General features: G+C 52.4%; 1 protein-coding gene across 1 annotated transcript in view; it reads right to left on the reverse strand.

Annotated features, from left to right (window-relative positions):
- LOC138112188 (hydrocephalus-inducing protein homolog) overlaps positions 1-23,753 on the reverse strand; it is a 78,867-nt gene that overhangs the window by 12,980 nt on the left and 42,134 nt on the right. The window contains exons 27-49 of the mRNA XM_069018887.1: positions 23,065-23,242; positions 22,400-22,560; positions 21,546-21,667; positions 14,555-14,691; positions 13,800-13,921; positions 13,527-13,712; positions 12,969-13,127; positions 10,978-11,217; positions 10,507-10,723; positions 9,871-10,032; positions 9,409-9,576; positions 8,186-8,313; positions 7,600-7,725; positions 7,102-7,306; positions 6,500-6,641; positions 4,367-5,246; positions 3,715-3,873; positions 3,080-3,285; positions 2,723-2,905; positions 2,356-2,475; positions 914-1,073; positions 637-809; positions 289-487 (exon numbers count right to left, since the gene is read on the reverse strand). Of these exons, the coding sequence (XP_068874988.1) occupies positions 289-487; positions 637-809; positions 914-1,073; positions 2,356-2,475; positions 2,723-2,905; positions 3,080-3,285; positions 3,715-3,873; positions 4,367-5,246; positions 6,500-6,641; positions 7,102-7,306; positions 7,600-7,725; positions 8,186-8,313; positions 9,409-9,576; positions 9,871-10,032; positions 10,507-10,723; positions 10,978-11,217; positions 12,969-13,127; positions 13,527-13,712; positions 13,800-13,921; positions 14,555-14,691; positions 21,546-21,667; positions 22,400-22,560; positions 23,065-23,242 (4,533 nt within the window). The remainder of the gene's footprint in view (positions 1-288; positions 488-636; positions 810-913; positions 1,074-2,355; positions 2,476-2,722; positions 2,906-3,079; positions 3,286-3,714; positions 3,874-4,366; positions 5,247-6,499; positions 6,642-7,101; positions 7,307-7,599; positions 7,726-8,185; positions 8,314-9,408; positions 9,577-9,870; positions 10,033-10,506; positions 10,724-10,977; positions 11,218-12,968; positions 13,128-13,526; positions 13,713-13,799; positions 13,922-14,554; positions 14,692-21,545; positions 21,668-22,399; positions 22,561-23,064; positions 23,243-23,753) is intronic.

A 23,753-nucleotide genomic window follows, 5' to 3' on the forward strand; every position in this document is an offset into this window, starting at 1 on the left:
ACAAAGTCCAGGAGGAATGTGGAGATCGTGCTGCAGTCTGTACAACCAAACAACCACCTTCACCCATTCCCAGGGACAAGGTGGTTGTGGTACAGGCTTGGGATGCAGTGTCTGGTTATCTGGGGGGATGTGGATGCACTGCACGTTCTGCAAACACTGCGTAGAGGCAGAAGTTGGGGTCACAGCACCCTTGTGTCTGTCAGGTGCAGCTCTTCCTGACTCTGTCCCTAAGAGCACGCGGCTGCTCACTGTGCCCTGCTCTGTCGGGCAGGGCACAGTCCCTCTCACCTCTAGTCGGAGGGTCTTCTCAATGCTGCCAATCTGCCTGGCCGTGAAACTCAGTGTCACCTCCAACTCTGAGCAGGGATCAATGATGCCGTTATGTTGTGACAAGGAGAAGTTCTCAACAAGGTCATCCAGCCCACTGAGCTGCCAGGCCATGGGCAGTAGGGCGTTGTTTTTCAGGACCAGGGTCCTGCTGGCAGTGCTGCAGAGACAGGAAGGCACCTGGCATCAGCTGCTGGATGGTCACGCCAGCCTCGCCACCGAATGCAACCTGGAGCAGCTCCATCCCTGCCCCAGAAACCAGAGTCAAACATTTGGTCACAAGTCTGGAGTGCTTGTGGGATGACTGACCTGTGCAGAAGCAACTTGTCAAAAGACAGCTCCTGGGGGATGACCTCCAGCTTCACGAGCACCCCATGGCAGCACAGGCTGAAGACCACTGGGTTGGGGTTCTTCTCAATGCAGCAGATGAGTTTGTCTTCCAGGAAGCCAGCAGAAGTGGGGTACGCCCAAATGGTCAGCTCCTGGACCCGGCCGCACGGCAAGAAATGGAAAGAACACTGGGTGTGAGCAGAGGAGTGGCTCCTGGGCACTTGTGTGGTGCCTGCTCTACCTGCCCTTCTCCTACCTGCTTCTCCTTTGGTTGCAGGGTCATGCTGGGAGGGTCCAAAAGGAACGTCTCTCCTTCCTTATCATTCTCAAGGGAGAAGTGGACCTCTACTTCCATGGGGGAGATGTTGAGGATGGTTATATTCTCCCAGTTGCCAGGAAAGTTCTGGGCCTTGTACCTGTCCACAAAAGGGGAAAAAGCTGCAGAGGAGACGGTGGCCTTGCCACACATCGAGGAAAGCACCGTGTGCCAGCAGCGGGAGGTGGTGCTGGAAGACCCCGCTCTAACCAACAAGTGAGGGAGATGGATCCCAGTCAGGGGCATGGTCGTGTGCTCAACCTTGCCTCACTTTGATGCCTTCCCCTGTACTTGGGGCCTCCACCCCAGAAGCCTTATGATGCACAGGCCACTTCAAGAGTTTTTAATACAACGTAAATTCAAAGGTGCCTAGAAAAATAACAGCACACCAGGCACATGGGTTCTTTCCCCTTCTTTCCTGGGGTGCCTTCCCTGCAGGGTATAAAGAAAGGCTTTTGGAAAAAGAGTTTAGCTCATCTCTTTCAGAAAAGTCATGAAACTGTTTCATGGGTTAGCTCAAAGTCTGAGGAAAAGAAATAAAAAGCATCAATTCCCAAGAGGAATGGGAAAAGGTAACAAATGACCCTTCCTTCAGGTGTGGAAATGACTTTGGAGTGAAAGAGGCACACAGAAATCCCAGACCAGCCATCAACCTGGCTAAAGATTGTCTTTGGTTTTTAAACTATTTCCATTTCATTTCCTTGGGTTAGCCCTAGCCCTGCAGAACTCCCATGGAGACAAGAACTTCATGTTAAATATTATATCTTAAAAAGTGACAGTAAAAGTAGGAATACACCAATAGCTTCAATGCCAACGTGTTTAGGCAGACTTTATCCAGTGGTGAGGATGCAATGTCATTACAGGAAAATATAATTCCTGCTGTAGGTTCCCCCTGACACCTACTGGCAGGTCACTCCTAAAACCTTATTACGAACTACAGATTATTGAAAGGTTTACAAAACCATCTACAGAATAATTGCTCCATCAGGCTACCTGCAGAGCTCAAAGCACTTCAAAAAGCACCATAAGGTTCATTTCCTAAGGGGTGAAGCTGAGCTGTGGAGGGGGACAAAAGTTGCCCCCCAAGTCACCTTTGGGCTGGCAGCAGCCTGTGGCTCTGGCCATCAAGGTACCCACCAGGTAGGCAGAGCAGCTCCTTCAAGGCTCATTTGCCTCTTCTCTGCTCAAGTTCACCTATGTGTCATCCTTCAAACCCACGTGTCTCCCAGGACTCTGCCTGGGACTGCCCTGGACTGTGCCACTGGGACAGCATGTCTCCAAGTGTGTCCAGAGACGTACAAGGCCCTGCAGATCCCGCTGCAGCATCTCACTCCCTACAGCCAGCACAGCAGGATGCTCGCTCGGGAGCAGGGAGCACATACCACTCTCGTGATTTCCCACACAGCAGCGGTCCAAAGTGGAACTGATTTGTGCTCTCAACATACTCCTTGAAGACGATTTCATCATCTCCTATGGTCTCCCTCCACTGTGGAAACACCAGCCTGGGCAGAGAAAGTGGGGAAGGAGGAGCTATGAGATGCTCCAAGGAGGAAATGTAGTCAGAAAGCCATAACCCTTCCTGGTGGCTGAGGTACCGTTTGCCTTCCCAGCTCCCAGCAGGAGCCCAGGAAAAGACACTGGGCAATCTCAGGCAGCATGATCTGCCCAGGCCAGAAGCCCAAGGGGCAGCCCTGGCTGTGAGTTCAGGGGGCAGCAGTGTGGGAGGCTGCCAGGGGCTGCCAGCCTTACCGTGGGTTCTGGCTGATGCTGGGGTACAGGCCAGTGCCGCTGCAGGGCAGCTTGTACAGGCGCTTCATTCCCACAAGCTCAAACCTCAGTGTCTGCTGAAACTTCCCTGACTTGGTGGGGCAGAAGCAGACCTTCAGTTCCACCTCAGCCTCGGCAGGCACTATCCACCGGTACCGCTTCAGCCTGGCAATTAAAGAGGAGGCTTCAGGCATTGCTAAGGAGCAAATGAAACAAGGAGGGTGCACTCGCCATCCCACGGAGGCACTGGCACAGGTTCGCTGCAGAGCTGGGGACAATGGACCTTGTTTGGCAAGAGGACCAAGAAGCAGAGGCATCATCTCCTCCCATGCAGCTCACCTGAGGAATTCTGTGGGGAGTGAGGCACTTGGCAGCATGCTTTTCTTTGCCTCAGATGAACTTCTGGGTCTTGTGGAGGGATCCTGGGGACTTTCTGTGCTCTGTGTAGAGATTTGGTTCTCCTTTGGAGACTTGTCTTTGCTGGCCACTTTATCCATCTTTGGTTGGCCCTTGGCAGAACTGCCCTTTGCATCTGGGGTCTCAGCCTAGGGGGAGAGAGAAAAGGGAGGGAGAGGTGAGCCGTGCCCTGAGACATCCCCATCCTGGAAAGTAAAATGGGGGTTTGTTAACCAACAGAAGAGAGAATAAATAAATAAGTCCACCTGCCCATGGACTTGGTCTTCCTCATCAGTGTTTGTTTTGCCTAGGACACCCCTTCTCACTCAGGACCCTCTTCTCAAAGGCAGTTTTTTTTTTAAGTGATTTTTTTCCCTCTTACAGAGCTGCTCTGTCTCCAGCAGAGCTGTCTCTTTTGTCCCATCCCTGACAGAAAGGATACCTGCAGACACGGGGCCCCATCACATCCTCACTGCCTCTCCACAGTGATCCTTTTCCATCCAACCTGCCCCCCATGCCCCCATCTAGCCCGGTCCCTGCCCTGGCACCTTCAGTGCCGACACCACAGGAGCACCCACCAGATTGTCTTCCACAGCAGCACCTTCCGGTGCAACAATGGCGAAGGGCTTCACACGCTCCGCAGAGCCTGACCGCTCCTCCGGGTAGTCAACAATGGAAAGAACGGCAGCAGGGGGAAGGGGAGGCCCGTCGGGATGCAGTCCCAGATGTTTCAGTAGCTAAAACGGAAGAGAAAACCCTGTTTCTACTTCTGTCACCTTCACCCTCACACTCCTTCTCTACAGGCACTGAGCTTTTGGCAATGGGGTTTTTGATTTCTACCAAGTACAAGTGCTTTGTCATGCCCAGTGGGGTGAACAGGCTCCAGAGCAGAGGCAGGAGCTACAAGCGGGACCAAGAGACAAACCTGTCCCCTGCGTGACTCAGCTGACAAAAACAATGACCATGAGCTGCCCTGCCCTGGGATTGTTTTTAATGATTTCCAGGCTGGGAAACTCTGAACAGATGGGATGCGTGTACACAGACCACTCCCACTTTCCACCCATCTGAGGGATAGTGATAACCTCGCCATCCACATGGATGCTACAGAGCCATTGTGGATCATCATCAGGGGCCTGGACAAGGCTCTGTGCCATTATCACCTGGGGGAAGCCAATGCTCCGAGGCCCAGGACCACGGAGAGCTCAGGATCTCAGCCTTGCAGGATTTTACCTGGTCTTCCGTTGGCAGCCTCCCACTCTGCAGGATCTCCTTACACATGTCCTCCATATTTGTGACCTGGATGTCCAAGCACGGCACCCCGACATGCTTGTCTCTGACTGCCCCTTCTGACACTTCGCTTTGGCTCTCCAGCTGAGATGACTGAAGACTCCTGTGGCTTCCATGTTTTTGTGCAGACTTCTTCACCACCTTCTCTTGAGGTTTACTGGTCTTCTTCTGATCTTTTTGTTCAGCTGAAGGCTGGGACTTGTTTTCCTTTTGGATCCCAGGTAACTGCAGGTTACCCTCAACCCTGTCCCAGTAGGAGTAAACCTGTGTGATGTTCTGCTGCGATGACTCATAGATCTGAAACCTCAGGATCAAGTTCTTCTCCATCTCAGCTGCAGCATCTGCAATTTTGGTTTCCCCCTTTTCTGGGGCTTCCGTTTCCCCCTTCTCTGGGGCTTTGGTGTCCTCCTTGTCTAGGATTATGATTTCCCACATCCTTGGGGCTGTGTATTTCCACTTCTCTGGGATACTGGTTATCTTCATCTCTGGAGTTTTGATTTCCTTCCTCTCTGGGATGTTGGTTATCTTCATCTCTGGAGTTTTGATTTCCTTCCTCTCTGGGATGTTGGTTATCTTCATCTCCGGAGTTTTGGTTTCTTTCCTCTCTGGGATTTTGGTTTCCTCCCTCTCTGGAGTTTTGGTTTCCTTCTTCTCCGGGATTTTGGTTTCCTTCTTCTCCGGGTCTTTGGTTTTCCCCTTCTGTGGTTTAGCAGGCTGCTTCACCAAGGAGACATCTTCCTTTTCCTCCTCCATCTCCTCTTCATCCTCTTCATCCTCTAAGTCTTTTGACTCCTCAAGCTTTTGAGCCAGCTGCTTCAGCTCCCTTCAGCAAACAAAAACAGAAAACATCCCTGAGAGTCACCACCAGAAACACGGGCTCACTGTAATCCTGGCTGGCCCTGCACTTCACTCCTTGACCCTGAGGCCAGGCAGAACTGTGAGACCATTTCTGTGGATTTTCCACAACCCACAGAGGTTGGGAACATCCCAAGTGAGGGGAAAGGTGGGAGAGGACCTCCAGGACCAGCCAAACCTAAACCTTGGCATCATAAGGTCTCAACTGTGCAACCTCCCTCTTAAGGCACACCCACACACCTCCAGTCCACTGCCAAAGGCTGATCCACCATCTCTCTGCACTGATGCCTGAAGGAGCCCTTTGTCTCTTCATTTCCCAGTTTAAACCAGATCACAAATTGCTAACATCTGCCTATCCCTCCTCCAATTCTTACTCGACTCATTCCGCCCCCTTCTCCCTGGGCATAGCCTGTTCCTTAGTGAGAATAATCCTATCAGTCAGGAAGCAAAGGCTGCAGGAACTCCTCTCCTGCAAGACAGGCTCTTGACAGCCAGATTTCCTGCTGGAACCCAGCTGTGACCAAGGCAAACTTGTGCTATCTGTCATGGAAACCATTTGGAGCAGCCTCGTCTGTCTCCTCCCCACAAAACCAACTTCAGCCTGGGCTGAACAAAGTCCTGATACACAGACTTGCTTTAAGCAGCCTCCCCTCCCAGCTCCACACTTTTCCTGTGTGTCCTGAGCTGGGCTGCCTTGCTGGAGCAGAGCTTCTCCTGTGCTTGACTACTGCTGCAGCTGAAGGGGAGCCTAAAGGACACGAGCTTTTACGGTGTCCCACCATAAGGAGAACCCTGGCAGATCAGCATTGCAAGGACTTCGTCTGTGGCACGACCAGGACCCAAACCAAGCCAGCACAGCTGCGCCCCACACCCGCCCATACCACAATCCCACTGTTTTGGTGAAGAAGGGAGATGATGAAGAAGGTGCAAATCAACATCATGGACTGAAGAGACACTTCTACAGGCAGTGCCAAGGCAAGCCCAGAGCCCTGCAGGCATCATCTAAGCTGGAGGGCTCACCACTAAAATGGAGAAGATGATGTTCCATCTCAACAGAGGAAGGTCCTTCCTCTCTTGGGAGCCAGGGAACTGAGAGTGGCCATCCTTGTGCTGCTTCTGGCCTTTGCTATCAAACACCTCGGAGCTCTAACAGAGTCCTTGGAGCACAGAAACCCTCCAGAGACACTACCCTGAGCAGAGGCCCGTGGAAGGCTTACTCACCTCTCCCTCCGTATTTTCTTCCTTTCCAGGAGTATTCTATCCATTTCAGCTTTCTTCTCCTCAGGGAGAGCATCATATTCATCCTCATCCATTAGCAAGAGATGTTTTACTTTCCTCTCAAGAGCTTCGTTCTGCTGCCGCTCTTTAGCACAAACCAGAGAAGAAACCATGAGTGACTGCAAGCAGAGCTGGGTGCTCTGGGTCAGCTGCAAGGCTTCACAGCTTTTCCCAACCCAGCCTATCATACCAGGAGATATTGGGGAGCTCATATCCCTGCTCCAAAATTCAGACAATCCCCCAAACTATGGCCAGGCAGTGAGCTCCTGTGCTTTGCCTTGCTTAAGTGCACCAAGGCTGGGGGCAGTCGTTCGTCACTGAGCTACAGCAGCTTGCACTTGTGCCCAAGCTTTCATGTTAGAGATTAAGGTGAGTCTTAAAACCTCAGATCTCCTGCAACTCTGAGATGAGTGCTGGTTCCACTGAGGCAGAAGGTGGAAAGATGAATAAGAACATTTCTTACAAGCTCTGCTGCAAACCCAGATACACAGAGATAAGGCTGAGAGCTTGAGAGAGAAGATTTGAGAGGGATGGAGATATCTCACCTTCCTCCTGTCTTTCAGCTTCCTCCCTCTTTCTTTCAGCTTCCTCCCTGGCTTTGCAAGAAGCATAATCCTGATGCAGGTTCACAATGTAGATATGATGACGATTCTTGACGGCTTTGAGCACACAGAGCAGAGAAGATTCCAGGCTGCTTGCAAAGAGGCTCTCCAAGCCGTCAAAGATCGCTCCCTTGTAGCAGTCTTTGTGCTGCAAATCAAGGCAAGAGTAAGTCAGCCATCGCACAGGGGGGGCTCGCAGCTGGACAGTAAACCCAGATGTCACAAGGCACCAGCTATCCTTGTTCCAAGTGCATTAGCTAAGGCCAGCTTGGATCTTTCCCTATGCTCTGCCAACTAAGGGCATCTGTAGCTTTCCCCAAGGTTCCCTGCACACAGTCCAGGACCCTCCAACAGCACGTACAGACCTCCTCCTCTCCGAGTCACACCTCACTGCCTGTCTCTCTGGAGCAGGAATGTCTCCTTTTCCCCCACCCCACGTACCTTCAGCCTCTCAGAGAGGATGTCCACCAGCAGGTCCTCGGGCAGCACACAGCTCAGGCAGTTCAGCTCTTCCCCGCTGCTGCTGATGTTCAGAGGCTGCGGCGCAGGAGCAGTGGAAACCGTGACCTGGAACGTGGACCATTGTAAGGAAATGAACCCCAGTGGAACACTCTGAACAGCTCCCACTGCTGGGCTTGGAGCTGGGGTTCTGCACCAGTGGAGACCAGAACAACCCTGCGGGGCAGGCCGGCGGCTCCAGGGGATGGATGGTCCTGGAGGGCCGATCCCTTGGCCAGCAGAGACCCAAGCTTGCAAGCCCCCGCTGCAGCCTCCCAGCGCTTTGCTCACTGCCTGCAGCCACACTAGCCAGGACTGCACTTTGATAACAAGCCACTGAGAACCAGTGGAGTTTGTCTGCCAGAGCACATTCCCAGCCCAAGCCATGCCCAGCCTGCCAGCTGGGCTTGGCACTATGGACCCACATACCAGGGCCTAGCTGGCACAGAGCCTCCTCTGTAAGCAGCCCCTGCCCATCTCAAAGACAGCGCAAAGGTCCCAGGCATCAACCAGTGCAGATCATGTTTACCTTGGGGTCCATTTTCTCAGGTGTGCTGGCTGCCTCCTTTTGTGCTGAAGGGTTCTCGTCTTTGGTGCTCCCATTGATTTTTTCCCCTTGTTTTTTCTTGGTCTCAACAGAAAGCTTAGACTTTTTACCTGCACAGGGAACAGATGGTTCAGGGGGGCTGTGAAAAGCAAGTAGGCACCTTTCACCACAATGGGCACAACCTTGGGCCCTGGAAGGAACAGGGCACTTTCTCCCCAGTTTGCTGGGCACTGGCAGCGCTGTTTCCCAGAAACAGCTCCCTCTCTGCTTCTCTTACCAGCATGGTAAAGCACACCATCCCATACTTGATTTTAAAGCTAGCCCTGTGTCCCTCCTAACAACTGTGCATGCAGGTGACACAGCTCACATAGCAGCTCCCCTATGGATCAAGCCAAAGATTCGTCCTCCAGGAGCATTGTTTCCATACACTGCACCCATCCTGCATTCTCATGTGGAGACCTGCAGTCCTGCCCCACTTGCATCACCCATCTCCACTGAAGCTAAATCCTCCTTGTGGGAAAACCCCAGCTGGGACCCAGAGACCCAGACTCTTCTTCCTTCCACCAGAGCTCCCAAGCCAGCCAGGTTCAAAACTGAGCAATGCAAAACTTCCCCCTGCACCAAACCAGGTCTGGCCTCACCCTGCAGAGCTCAGGGCGCCAACTGCCCAATAGGTTTCATGAAAGTCTCCAGTCTCACGTGGAGAACAGCCCAACGTGCACGAGCTGTGTAACCTGACAGCGGGCATAGGTAAATCTCTGGAGAAAAGAGCTCATCTATAGCATGTCTCTCATTGGAAATTCCTCTGGAAGGCGTTTGCGAGGTTACACTCCTAGTCAGTTCTCTTGTGCTTAATGAGCCACTTCAGAGGGCTTTGTCCTTGTTAAAGTGGGCAGCAGTTCTGCCTGCTGCCCATGAGGAGCAAGCTCAATTCAGCTTTGAGGAAATACAGAACATTTGGGAAAGAGACAGGCGTGCTTCACCCCCCTTAGAAAACAAACGTGCCAAGAATGGCAGCAAAGAGGACTATAAAAGAACTGCTGAGCCCTTAAAATCGATTTTTTTTTTAGAAAAGCCAGAGATGCACTTCACGCATGTTCCCTAAGAGACACAAGAACTGTCCAACTGCTGCTCTGAGTAAGCAGAAGTGCACAGTCATGGTGGGGTTCTCAAGCCCTGGCTCTAGCTCCAGCATTTCTCCTTACTCCCTTTGTCTTCGTTTTCCAGCTTCTTGGCAGCCTCGGTGCAAAGCTCCCGGGCACGGAGCCCAGCTTCGCTCCCATCGTCGGCGATGGCCTCTTTCACCACGGCGTCTATGGACAAGTAGTCCGCGTCGTAATAGTAACACAGGGCCGCTGCTAACTCTGACTTTCCTGAGAGAGAGAGGAGGGCTGCTTGGTGACACTTGCACATGAGGCATTACAGGCCCTGGAAAAATCTTGACCAGGATTTCAAAGTTACAAGGACAGCGGGAAAGCAAGTGTCCCTCCAGGGGAGGCCATGAGGGAGGCAGCTTGAGCATGCTTACAAGCTCTGAATTCTAGAGCCAAGAGGATCATCTTCACCTTCTGCTCAGCTGAGGGCTTTGCCTCAAGCAGCACGGTCCCCCAGGGTGCGTTTCTCCTGCTTCCCCCTCTGCCTGCAGCCCAGGGCTGCAGCTCACATACCTGCCCGGGGTGCCCCGTGGACGATGACAACAATCCCTCTGCACTGCTGTGCTGCATCTGAAGACGGCTCCACGCCCATGTGGCGCATGACAGCCCGAGAGACGGGATCCCCAACTGCTTTCACCAAGGGCTCTGGGCAGAATGCGACACTCCCTTGACATGCTGCAGTGCAAAACCAGATGGAAAAGTCAGCCTCCTGCCTACCTTTGATCCTCATCATCCTCCCCATCTCCTCAGATCCCAGGAAAGGAGACTTGCTGAAAGCAACATGAGCTTGTTCTTTTGTTGCTAGGAAGGTGCAAATATAAAAGAGCCAGTGATATTAGACCTGGTTCTACTGGCTGAAGAACTTGTCCAGTCCTAGTCTTTGTGGCTAAGGCACACAAGGGAATATCCTGATTATCTCCCCAGTCTGTGGTGGGCAGATAGGAGCTTGCTTTGGCTACACAGGGTTGGTAGAGGATGCAACAGCCCTTCACCCAGAGCTCCTCCACCCAGCTGGGGGACGGGCAGCTGCTAAAAGCATGGGCTTTCCCCGGAGAACAAGGTGAAAGAGAGTTCAGGGTGTATGGGCTGGACTCCCTGCTGTGTCCACAGTCAAAACAGACACTGTCAAACCCTCGCTGTTTTTCTCACCTGATGCTGCCTTGCCCATGTCCTGGGCCTCAGCATCGGCCTCAGCGTCAGCCTCAGCCTCAGCCTCAGCCCCGGCCTTGAGCTCTGCCTGTTGAGCCTTCAGCTTCTCATGTGCTTTGTAGTCCTCCAGCACCTCTGGGGGCAGCGTTTCACCCACAGCACGTGCAGGCATCAAAAAGGTCTTTGGGTACTCAGACCCCACCACCCTCCGCAGAATCTGTGTGTGTAGGGAAGAGAAACCATATGCAAGATTGCTTTCCTCGCCTTTCATCACACAAACAGACTCAGCAAACCATTTTCTCCCTCCTCCCTTCCTCCCAACACCACAAACTATTCAAGTCCTCCCACAGCATGTCAGCAGAGTTGGCTTTGCCCTGGGGATTGCCTCCATCTCCCTGGCACAAGCCTGGGAATGCTGGAGTGCTGAGAAGCTTGGGCAGCATGTGCATGGGACCAGACCTGCCTTCTCACCTTCTCCTCCTCAAGGTACTGCTCATCAAAATCCAGGGAGTAAAACTCAATGGGGAACTTGCACGGGTTCTTCACCACCACTGTGGCCTCCAACCCCTCGCTGCCCACCAGCACCCATCCCATCTTTAGTGCTGGGGGACTGAACTCCAACCATGACTCCAGACCTTGTCCTGAGAGGTACAGCTTTAAGTGATTGCTGCTCCCACAAATGTTAACCTTCAGCTCATTCCTGTAAGACCTCTGAAAAGAGAAAAGCGCAGAAAACTCATCCATGAAGTCCCAGGTGACAGGACCCCAAATGCAACCCTTGCCCTAAAGTCAGCGTGTTATCAGTCCCTCCAAGGTGAATGGAAACCAGGTATTTACTTATGCTAGGGGCTACAGTGTCTGTGTCCTGGGTCTGAGTAACTGGAATGAATCCTGGTGTGCACTGTAAGTGGGTATTTGGGTATCAGACGGATGTACAACGGATTGTCAGATGTTTTCACCTAGTTATGCAGGAGTGCAATGCTCATGAGAAGGGCCCTCGGGGTTACAGTGTCCAGACACAGTCCTGGCACTGCTGCATCAGGAAAACTCCAGGAGAGAGAGACAAATGAGTTCTCGCTGGCTAGAAATAAGGGTCATCTTCCCTGCTTAGTGTTTGGCTCTGGTCAAAGCCAGACGCAAGATGGTTACATCTCTTGAGCAATTAAAGATCCCTGGCACTGTCTGCAGGCACAGAAGCGCTTGTGTCCATCCTGGTACACACTGTCAGTTTCCAAGACCCAGTGACCACTGGCAAACTACTTTTGGGAATGCTCCATCCTGTAAGTTGAATCCCCAGCTGCATGGGAACGTGCAGGCAGGCCAGAGCCCCAGGGACTGCTGACAGCACACCGCTACAGCTAACTGTCCTGCTGTACCCAGGAAGGTGTCTGGTGCCCGTTCTGTCTGTCCATTCCAGCAGCAGGATGAGCCTAGATTAGCCCTCCCAGGGTTATCCTCTGCCAGTGTGCAGCTGCTCTGCACCACGTCGCAGCTGCAAATACAGCCAGGCAAGGGGGAGGCTGAGGGGAGTTGGTGTGGCAGGATGTATCCACCTCCTCTCTGCCACAGTTGGTTGGTGCATATGCAAGAGATAACCCAGGCGAGTCACAGGCCCAGCAAGGGGTCATCTCTGGCACCAGAAGGGCTCAGGCCCCCAGCTAAGAATCAACATTTTAGTCTGGAAAGCAAATGTGGGAAGAGATGAAAGAAAAATAAATATTCTTGACCAAAAGACACGGTTCTTCTGTCTAGAAAAGCCCACACCATTATCATGGAGACAGAAGCCTTCTACATGCATGCAATGAAGGCATGCAGGACTTCTTCCCACAGTCTGGAGCAAGATCCGTGGTTACTTTCCTGGGAATCGAGGGAAAGGATTTTGATGTGTGCTCCATCAGGAATTGGATGGTGAGAAACACTGGATCCTAAGTTATATTATTTCTTCGCTAGCTGTGAAATTAATGGTACCTTTAGCCCCGCATCTAACACAAGTTGTCTCTTTTTGCCTTATTCCTGTGTAGTAATAGTCTGTTTTAAGTCTTATGTCTGTTAGCTCTGAAGTCTATTAAATAATGTTCATTCTATATAGACTGAATCAGGCATTATTAAAGAACTTAGGAATGAGAGTGGGTTTTGGGATGCTGGCCATCCCTATAAAGCTACTGCCTGCTGTCAGAGGCCTGGGCAAAAGGCAGGGACTTATTTAAAGCCACATCATCCATTCAGAACAGTTGGGCACATCCCCCCAATGTGCCAGGAGGCAGCCACAGAGCCCTGATGCTCTCTGTGCAAGCTCCCTGTGGGCATTTCAAAGCACATCTCTGTGGGGTGAACGGAGCCACGCTAAGAACGGGGCTTGCAGAAAGCTCCCCGTGAAGGCCGAGCTCATCCCACACTCTCTGCAGCAGGCCCTCATTTCCAGATGGCCCTGACACCCCTGGGCTGACACCTGCCAATCTCACCTCTTCCTTGGGTGCAAACTGGATTTCCAGGTTCTGCCACTTTCCTGGACCAATGATTCCTCTGGAGGGCATCACTTTGAAAGGACAGGGATCCTCCTCCTCAGTCTCCTTCGGCCTGTCCTTCAGCTTCGGACGTATGGGCGGTATAAAGGGTTTTTTCTGTTGGGCACAGAAACCAATCGTGGGAGGCCTCCTTGGTCGGCGGGGACAGAGCCTCAGTTCCTGTAGCGCTCTGAGACACTGATATGGGGCTGAGAGCACCCACAGCCAAACCAAGTGTGGCCCCATGGCCTCGAGCTGGAGGGAAAACCCGCAGACAGGGCAGGCAGATGGGGAACTACTGTCCTCAGAGGAGGAGGAATGGGTGAAGATGGCAGGAAAGCAAAGCATCAGCTAATGGAACAGGTCCAGGCAAACCAGCCTTGATCTAGACCCTCAGAAGCTTCCTCAAACACGCTGTAGACCCAAGTGCTCAGGCAGCCGCAGGAGCAGAAAGGGCGAGAGACACAAAGAAAACCCAACCAAGAAGTTCCGTGTTCCACGTTGCCTGTGCTTTACCTTAGGCTTGACCTCAGAAATGAACCATTCGCAGGGTACTCGGAACCAGTTGTAGAGCCGGACTGTCTCAACCTGGCACTGCCCAACGATGGTATCATGGAACTGAAATCTGTCCTTGGAGAGGTCGAGCGACTGTCCAAACACTTTGGCACGGAGGTGGATGAGCCACGTGGGGCCTTCTGTTACCTGGAGAAGGACAGAGAATTCAGCTGAGAGTCCAGGTGACATCTGCTGCTGTGCCCAGCCTGCTGTCTGCCCAAAAAGCTGTGGTACCATGATGGGCAGCACCACATCCACTTCTCCCACTGGCTGGCGGGTGCTTTCAAAGCACACTTCAAACGACATGGCGCATCTCTGGGGCAGGTACGTCACCCCCTCCAGGTTCACTGTGAAACCTTGAACAGATGAAAACAAAGCAGCTGAGATACACAAGAAACACAAAACGTGTCATAAGCACATTAAGGCCTTACAGGGGTTCTGGCTGAGAAGTCTGGGAAAAACCCCATGCCCTGCTGTGACCGGGACAAAAACCTAAAGGGTGCACCTGAACACCCCTCAGACACAGTGAGCCACTGGGATGGAAGCACAAACTTGCCTCGAGGCCTCTTTTGGAACCTGTTTTGATCCACCAGAGGAACTCAAAGGCCGTTTCCTCAAGAAAAGATTAACACAAGTGCTGTGACAGTGTCAACTTCAAACAAAGCACTTCTAAACCACAGCAGACCCCACTGGTTTGCAAAACAAGCCCACAGAGTGCTGAAAGAAACTTGATGCTCATGGGAGCCAAGGACAGAAGATGCCAGAGATGACCAGGGTGATGAGCTCATCCTGCCCCTGCACTGAAGCATTAAGGCAATTGCAGGCAGGCCAGGTCCCCAGGCACAGCTGGCCAGGAGAGTTCAGGCTCTGAAGATCCCATCAGGGACACTGAGAAGAAAAAGCTCAAAAACTTTAAGTTCAGTGGCTTAAACTAATCTGTCTGAGACACCTCCTTCAAGCCCACAGGAAGTGTCTCCAGCACTGCCTACCTGTGTCCTGCAGGACAGACTGATCGACTTGGAAGGACACTTCCATTGGCCCAGGGTTGCTGATCTCCACAGTGCGTTTCTCAGTGTAGCCCTTAAGGACAGTGTCCATGTCCAGGATGTACTCAGGCAGCTCAATGCTGGAAGAAGGAGTAAGGACAGTCCTTAAACAACAGCCCAGCTACATGTCCAAGCAGACGGAGGATGCAAATAAAGCGGCTAATTCTGTATTCATTCCTGTAAAAACTCAAGCAATGGAACTCCAGACCTGACCGCCTGGAAATGACTTCAAGAAGTCACAGGGAGTGCAGGTCCTAGGTTTTATCAGCTACCAAAGGTACCTGAAAGTAAAATTAGTTTAAAATGGACACTGGTCACAGCTCCTCTGCTATGAAAAGCCAGTAGAGGTGAGGACACTGGGCCTCCACTGGTCTCAATGAAACTACTTAGCCTGGTGTACAGAGTTGTAGATATAAAAATGCTGCTAGCAAGGATTTTCTTGCTAGTTTCTAAGTCCGTGAGAGACTTTTCTCTCTCACAGAAGAGGTGGCAGGGAATGTAAACAACCCAGACACCTGCAACCTTGAAAAGTCTTGTTTATGGTATAGTAAGAAAAATATTTTGACAATGGATGTTTTAGGATTTTAGCCAATCACCCCCAAGGGGTGGCTGATCCATTGTCCAATTAGACTATGAAGAAAAAAGTCTATAAAAGAGTTTGTAAAATAATTAAATAAATCAATCTTGCTGCACAACTCCTGCCTGCTGGATCTTCTCCTCCTCCTCCTCCCTATGGCTGCGGGACACGGTGCTATACCGTAGGAACCAGACCTGCGGTAATATTTGGTGACCCCGACGTGATCTGCACTCTCTGACGTGTCCTGCTGCTGCGAGCCAAGCCGAATTTCTCTAGAGGTACGCTGTTCCCCTTCCCCCCCGAGACTGGGAGGTCCGACAGGACTGAGAAATGGCGAACAGCGGCTCACAAACCGACGCTGCGGTCATGGCCTGGAAAGGTGTGTTTAGCATATTGCAAACCTCCATTCCTGAAAACTCAGTTCGGGAATTATTAGATTGGGCTGCTTTAAAAGGGATTTCCATGGACAGAGATAGCGCCCTGGACTTTGCCTTATGGCAGGAACTCGGATGCGCTGTCCGACAGGAGCTCCCGACTGGGAACCCAACAGCGTTAGAATTATACAAAACCTGGCGTCCATTATTTTTCCTGCTGACAGACCTTGACTGTGATAGCAGGGCTGGATCGCCTATCTCGGTGATGAGTGACGGAGGAATGTCCGAGGGGGGCCCCGTTGACCGGGTTTCCAGGGAAAATGATAATGGATTCAGAAAATCCCCCCCGGCTCCACAGGCAGAGCCTGCACCACCTCACCCTGCACAATCGCAGGATTCCACAGCCCCCAGGAACCCCGCGCCACCAGAGGCGGGGGGGTCAGGGCAGCGGCAGGGCGCACAGCCTGCCTTGCCGTTCGGCTGGGCAGCGGCGTCGGCTTATCCAGGGCTGCAAATCAGCGGTTTGGCCACTTGGATGCCCAGAGAGTCTCCTAGCTCGGTTCCATATGGACCTGGATCTAACTTCTTAGCCGGCGTAGTGCTGGGCGTGCCTGCCCCGGGACTCCCTGGGTGTGGTCCGCTGCCCTCCCTGGCGCTGGACTGTTCTGCGCAGTCGCAGAACCGAGCCATCGACCTCTTAATGCAGCATCTGCCTTTGCTGATGGAGCTGCCAAACCTATCCCGCAGAATGGAGGAACTCCTCAGCCTGCTAGAACGGCGGATGCCTGAGCCCGCGCCCCCCCCGCCAGCACAGCCAGCTCCGCCTGCACCACCAGCACTGCCCGCGCCCCCCCCCGCCATCCGCGGGAGACGCAGCTCCGAGCCAAGAAACGGCGTGGCTGGCGGCGAACCCGGAAGCGGCGCAGCCGCGGGAAAACCCGGCAGCGGCTGCGGAGATGCGGCTAGAGACGGCGGCTGCGGAGCGCCCAGAGCGACCCCCGAGAACGGGCCAGCGGCGGCAGCGGCGGCAGCGGCGGGCGCGGCTGGGGAGCGCGAACCAGCAGCGGCAGCGGCGACCGCGCCGAACGCAGCTGCTGTAGCCCCAGGGACGGCGGCAGCAGTTCCAGTACCAGTTCGCTCGGGGCTGGCCGAGACAGCCTCCCGTATAGAAACTGGTGTAAAAACTGCCGCGCAGCCAGCTGCAGTCTGTCCTGTCTGTTCTGCCTCTAGCGAACTTAGCCAAAGTGCCCCTCCACGTACATTTCTGTTCACTCCCAGCACCCCAAAGTTGCCTTTGCCTGATGACTCCTTGTCAGGCAGTGAGGCAGATGAGGTTCTGGCCCCAGGTCGTCAGGCGGCTGTAGCCGCGCGGCGAAGAAAAAGGCTGCGCCGCTCTCGCCCCTGGACCTTTCAGGACTGCACGGCAACAGTGCGTCCGATGCATTATAATAGCTTCTTGGAGTCCCTTAAGATGTGAGCATTGGAGGAGGGTGACTGGAGGTTGTTAGAAGTCCTTGGACTGCCAAATGGATCTGAGGATTCTGGGGGTAACCGGGGAGCTGTTACACTCCATCCACAGGCTGTGCCAGAAGTTCAGGATGGTAGTGCTTCTCCTAAAGGGGAGATCCAAGCTTTCCCAGTGTATAAGGCTCTCCCAGATTCACGGGAGCATGACAAGCATGAGGTAATTGCTTGGAAAGTTGCCCAGGACCTCCAATCCAAGGTGGCACAATATGGGCTAGGTTCTGCTGAGGTTATGCAGATAATAAGGGTGATAAATACAGATTTGCTTGCTCCATTTGATATCAGACACTTAGGTCAAATTCTATTTCAGCCTGTACAATTTACAGTTTTTGAGAAAACCTGGAGAAAGCTGGCTGGCAAGACTGCATTAGCAAATTTGCAGCTCCCTGCTGCTGATCCTAGACAGACAGCAGGAGTGGATGCTTTGATGGGGACTGGTCCCTTCTCTGATCCCAGCCTACAGGGTACCTTGCCCTCTAGCATCCTGCAGCAAGCTCAGCAGGTCGGCATGGCTGCCCTGTTGAAAACCATAGAGTTGTCTGCACCCAGAAAGCGATATACTGAAATAGTTCAAGGGAAATCAGAGTCATTCCTCTCTTTTGTAGAGAAAGTCGCTGCTTCTCTCGAGAAGCAGGTTGAGGATGATGGGTTAAGACAGATGTTGTTAAGGCAGTTAGTGAGAGATAACGCAAACGAGGAGTGCAGAAAAATCATAGATGCCTTACCAGAGGGCCCTGAGGTAACACTCATGGTCGAGGCCTGCGCTAAGGTGGGATCTGGGAACCAGAAAAGGTCTGCTTTGGCTGCTTTCCTGCAGCCTGTTCACGCATCTTCTGGTCGTGAACCAAAGCCACCAAAACAGGTGAAGAAACGGAAGCGGCCTAAGCCGAGCCAAAAAGAACACACATCGATCCCCCAGTGCAAGAGGTGTGGCAGGCCAGGCCATTGTACGGGCTACTGTAGATCCCGGACTCATGCCGATGGTCGGCCTTTGTCGGGAAACTTCCGCCGGGGTGCAAGGAGGGGGAATTGCTCTCCGATGCCGTCGCTCCCCCAGAGAGTGGCACAGGTACAGGCACAGGCCTACCCAGCCACCCTAGAGACGGCACCCAGGGATCAGACGGTCCCCACGGATCAGACGGGTTTGACATCCACACCGCAGCCGCAGTCGTCTTAGACTCTAGCGGTATTTATAAGGTTCCCTTGGATGCATATGGACCCTTAGCCCAGGGATCCAGAGAGATGCTGGTGGGAAAACCTGATGTTGCCCATCAAGGAATCTTAGTGCACTCAGGAGTTATTGATGCTGACTTTAAAGGTCAGATTTGCGCTATGGTCCCCACGCAAAAACCCCCTGTAACTATTCCTGAAAAGACCTGCCTTGCTAAATTAGTGCCTTGCGTCCCCAGGATAGAACAAATTCAGGAAGATAACAGCAGTGGATCTACGGGACTTCCGCAGGCCTTCTGGACTGCAGATATCTCTGACCAAAGGCCACAGATGACGTGTACCCTGGTCCTGCCAAGCGCCCAACCACTCCGGATTCAGCTTCGAGGTTTGATTGATACGGGTGCTGATGTAACTATCATCTCCTTCTCTGCATGGCCTCCCTCATGGCCTTTAGCCCCAGTGGGATCGGCCATCGCAGGATTAGGAGGAACCACACAGAGCTATTGAAGCGAACGGCCTGTGGTGGTGAAAGATTCAGAGGGACACCCAGCTACAATTAGGCCTTATGTTGCTACCACTTCCTGTAACCTTTGGGGACGGGATGTGTTGGCAGCTTGGGGCATACGGATTGGGACAAATTTTTAGTAGGGGTCACTGTGTGTAAGGGCGCACAGGTTCCTACACTGCCTTTGAGGTGGTTGATTAACACACCAATCCGAGTCAGACTCTGCTCTGTTAGTTGAATTAAGGGCTGTTACCATGGCTTTTCAGCGATTCTCACAGGAACCTTTGAATTTGGTTACTGACTCTGCTTATGTAGCAGATATCACCCAACGCTTAGATTGTTCACTTCTGAAGGAGGTGAACAATGTGGCTCTGTTTTCGCTGTTGCAAACCTTGTGGTCTGCAATTCAGGCTCGAGTGCATCCGTATTACATTCTGCACATTCAAAGCCACACCAATTTACCAGGTTTTCTAACGGAAGGCAATGCCAGGGCTGACATGCTGGCCAACCCTGCATGGGTAGGGCCTCAGCCTGACAAAATTGCACAAGCCAAGGCATCGCACAGTTTCTTCCATCAAAGTGCACATACCCTGCAGAAGCAGTTTCATTTAACGCCAACCGAGGCGCGCGACATTGTCAGCGCTTCTGCTGACTGTCACGGACTCGCTGCACCTTTGCCAGCGGGGGTAAACCCCAGAGGGCTAAAAGCCTTGCAGATTTGGCAAATGGATGTAACTCACATCCCAGAATTTGGTCGGCTTAAATATGTGCACGTGTCTATTGACACTTTCTCCTTGGCTATGTGGGCTACTGCTCACACTGGAGAGAAGGGCTGTGATGTCATTGCCCATTGGAAATTGGCTTTCTCAGTCCTGGGCATGCCAGCTTCTGTGAAAACCGATAATGGTCCTGCCTACGCCTCGGAGAAGACGCGGCAGTTTTTACACCTATGGGGTGTAGACCATACCTTTGGTATCCCACATTCTCCTACTGGCCAAGCCATTGTTGAACGTGCTCATGGTACCTTGAAGCGTGTTTTGGGCAAGCAGAAAAGGTGAATGCATGGAGAAACCCCACAGAGCTGACTAGCAAAAGCTTTGTATACAATTAATCACCTTACAGTACCACAAAATTCAAATAATCCTGTTATTCTGAATCATTTTCTCTCATTGCAGTCTGCAGGCGACAGACAACTGCCCCGGGCAAAAGTCTGGAGGCGGAATTTACTCACTAACCAGTGGGAAGGCCCGCATGAGCTTATTGTTTGGGGTCGTGGGTATGCTTGCGTTTCCACAGATACTGGGCTACGGAGGCTACCTTCAACATGTGTTCCCCCTGCCCTACGGCACCAGAGGCAGAACAGGCAACCTCCAAATGATGACCAGAACGCCAATCATCCAAATGGTGACCAGAATGCAGATCATCAGCCTACTGACTCTTCTGATGATGACCAGGATGTCAACCATCAGGCAGATGGTCCTTCTACAAGCAGAGACTGGGATGGTCCTTCTACAAGCAGAGACTGGGATGGTCCTTCCACAAGCAGAGACTGAACTTTAAATTTCTTGTTATGGAGTCAGATAGTTAAAGCCTTAAGGACGTATTTAGAATTAATAACTGATGTATATTTCTATTTGGCATTAATAGCAGAGTTGTTATCTTATAAAACAAAAAGGGGGAATTGTAGATACAAAAATGCTGCTAGCAAGGATTTTCTTGCTAGTTTCTAAGTCCGTGAGAGACTTTTCTCTCTCACAGAAGAGGTGGCAGGGAATGTAAACAACCCAGACACCTGCAACCTTGAAAAGTCTTGTTTATGGTATAGTAAGAAAAATATTTTGACAATGGATGTTTTAGGATTTTAGCCAATCACCCCCAAGGGGTGGCTGATCCATTGTCCAATTAGACTATGAAGAAAAAAGTCTATAAAAGAGTTTGTAAAATAATTAAATAAATCAATCTTGCTGCACAACTCCTGCCTGCTGGATCTTCTCCTCCTCCTCCTCCCTATGGCTGCGGGACACGGTGCTATACCGTAGGAACCAGGCCTGCGGTAATACAGAGTGAGCCTGAAATTGCTTTGGGGCCTACACATAAGATTTGCCTGCACAGGAAATCTTCACTGCTCTGCAACCAGAACTGCCACCAAAGCAGCACCAATAAGCATAATAATCCATTAATACTGGCAAAATTCACAGGAAGGTCCTTTCCCAGAGCAATCCAACTCAGGAAAGCACACGAATGATCTGTTTTGCAGAGCATTTTCTTCCTGAAGTAGAGCTTCTTGTGCCTGTGCTGCATTACAAAGGAGCACAGGGAAAGTCACCTAGATAAGACCTGCCACCCCACCAGCACGTAAACCACCTGATTTTGGGTTTTAAAGGCTTTGCTGATGTGTGCAGTTCCCTGCTCTTTTTGTTTAGTGTGCTCTGTTAGTTGGAACAAAGACATCAGCTGTGAGTTGTCTCTTTCAGAGCTAGTCAACAGGGTCAGAATCTACGCTATCTGGAAGGGCTTGAAGGTCTGCACTGGGTCCCCTGAGCTCTAGGGCAGAACCCCACACTTGTGGGAAGCTGGACAGTCCCAAGTTCAGCATGATGCTGGGGAAGGGAGGGCACTCAGTTGCTCACAGAGAGCGTGTCACAGCAGCCACCAGGGCCAGACCCTGTCTCAAGTCCCCAGCTATTGCCAGCTCTGCAGGCACAAGGAGCTCCCAGGAGCAGGAGGCACTGCTGGGTGTTACCCACGGGGCACCTCGAGATGGGCATGGGAGTCTCCACTCACATGACAAGATTCTGGCGCAGCTCCTTGCCAGGGAACAATTTCCCAGTGTGAATTCTCTGCTGCTCCAGAGCAGCCTGCCTTATCAGCTTCTTCACCAGCTTTTTTTGCATCCAAGTGTCCCACTGAGGAAAGGGAAGACAGTGGCTGGTTAGCAAAGGTCCTTCCCAAGGCCCAGCTTGTACCTGATAGAGTATCCCACCCTGCTCTTGTTGAGAGGGAGGATGGGGTGCTCCTGTCTGGCTGCTCAGTGTCTGGGACACCGCCTGCTCTCTTAGCCAGGACCTCATCTCCAGGGAAGTAACTCCAGCATCTTTGCCTGCCCAGACACTGTTAGCAAAGCTGATCTGGCCAGACACACAGACAGACAAGCCAGGAACCTGCCAGAGCTCCAGACACTCGCCTGCCCTCAGCCAGTGCCAAAGCAGCTTGGACAAAAGCTGTCTTGAAAAGGAACCGGGACCAAGCCGGTGCCTCTTGGAGATGAGCACTGCCAGCACAGTCCCATGGCACAATCAAGCAGCTGCTGTTCAGGTCTGTAAATCTGGCAGGGTTTGGGCTGGGACCAACAAACTGCCTAGCAATGACCTGCATCTCCTTCAAAGCACCCTCAACTCCATCCCTTGAGCATGGCCTTCAGGAGCCCTCCCTGGGGTAGCCAGGAAGTTGGTGCAACCCCAGGAGAGACCGTGACCAGAGGGGCAGCCCCTGGGCCAGTGCTGAGCAGACACATGGACGGGAGTGCGCAGGGAGGTCCCAAGTGCCATCAGGGCACCGGGAAGCTGCTGTGGGCTGCAAGGGGCTCAGGTGACATGGAGAGGGTGGCATGTGCCAAACAGGGCTGCAGCTGTTCTTACTACAGTGTCAGAGTCAAGCATGTGTGACTTCAGATTCTGAATCGCCAGGGTCTCAGTCTTCAGTGTCTCAGCCTTCTCCCAAATAGGTGATTTATCTTTTTCCCTGCGTTGTTGCACATTTTTAATGAGCTCTTCCAGTGCCTTCTCATATTTCTCATTTCCTGAAGAAAGAAAACATCCACAAAAAGAAATGTTAGCAAAGTGCCATCCCATTTAAGATGCAAAGTCCCACTTCCCCAACACTGGCCTCTCCCAGAAACAAACCCCTCAGGCTGTCTATGAAAAGTGGATGCTGCTGCTGCTGCTCTCTGAGTCCTCATGTTCACTCCCACCCATCTTCCTCCCCACAGAGCAGCTTCTCTTCCCCTGCAGTATCATGCAAACCCAACCCTGCCAAAAGCCCTGCCAGCCTCTCTTACAGCTTTCCCAAGCCATCATCCTTCCAGGAGCCTGCCAGACAGACAAGCTCTGCAGGATGGTTCCTGGGACAAAGCCCACATGGGATCCTCTGCTCAAGACTCAGGAAGCAACCAGAGGGCTTGAGTTGGTCTGGGAGTCCTGCAACCCTCCAGCCTTGGTGGAGGTGGGCATGAGCTGCCCTATGGGCATATGGTAGGGAACAAAACCAGAGGGGCCCTTCCTGGGGACAATCAGGCAGTGCCCACCTTTGATGTTCCAGGGCAGGTTGATACTGGTAATGGGAAAAACCGCTTTTCCTTTCAGGCAGATATTTTCTGGGTCCAGGTCAGCCACTTTAAGTTCAAAAATCCTGCAGAAGGCTCCTGGTAATCCTGGGAGGTAGGAGAATGTCAGCTCTTTCCTCTCACCACACCCAATGGAACCCTGCAGGTATGGGAGAAGAGGGAGGGAATGAATCAGAGAGCATTTAATAGGGGATGGCTCAGGGGACAGACAGGCTGAGAAGAGAAGACAGGTTCTCATCTAGAAGAAAACATCAGACCACATCACTTTCTAACTTCCTTGTGCCCAAAAGCTCACACCTCCAGCCCCATGGTGCAGTGTGTCCTCCTGAGGTCTGGCAAGGCTGCAGCCCCAGCACAGGCTGATGTGAGCACAGCTCTGCTGCTAATGGGGTTTTCCCTCTGCCAGCAAGGGCCTGCCTCAACAAAAAAAAGGTTCTTTTGCTGCTGCTGTGGAAGGGAAGTCCCTGCACTCAGCAGGGCCAGCAGCTCCTCTCATCCCTTGTAGGAGACAGGCATGAAGAAATGGGAAGGCCAATCAGCTTCCTCTTCCCACTGCAAGGAGGGACAAAGGCAGGAGTGCTGCTTCGGCTCAAAGACATCCAGGCAGGACTGAGCAGCTTGGACAGTGGTGGGATGCTGCAAGTACTTCT

Source organism: Aphelocoma coerulescens, chromosome 6, assembly GCF_041296385.1.
Source record: "Aphelocoma coerulescens isolate FSJ_1873_10779 chromosome 6, UR_Acoe_1.0, whole genome shotgun sequence".
Lineage (NCBI taxonomy): Eukaryota > Metazoa > Chordata > Aves > Passeriformes > Corvidae > Aphelocoma > Aphelocoma coerulescens.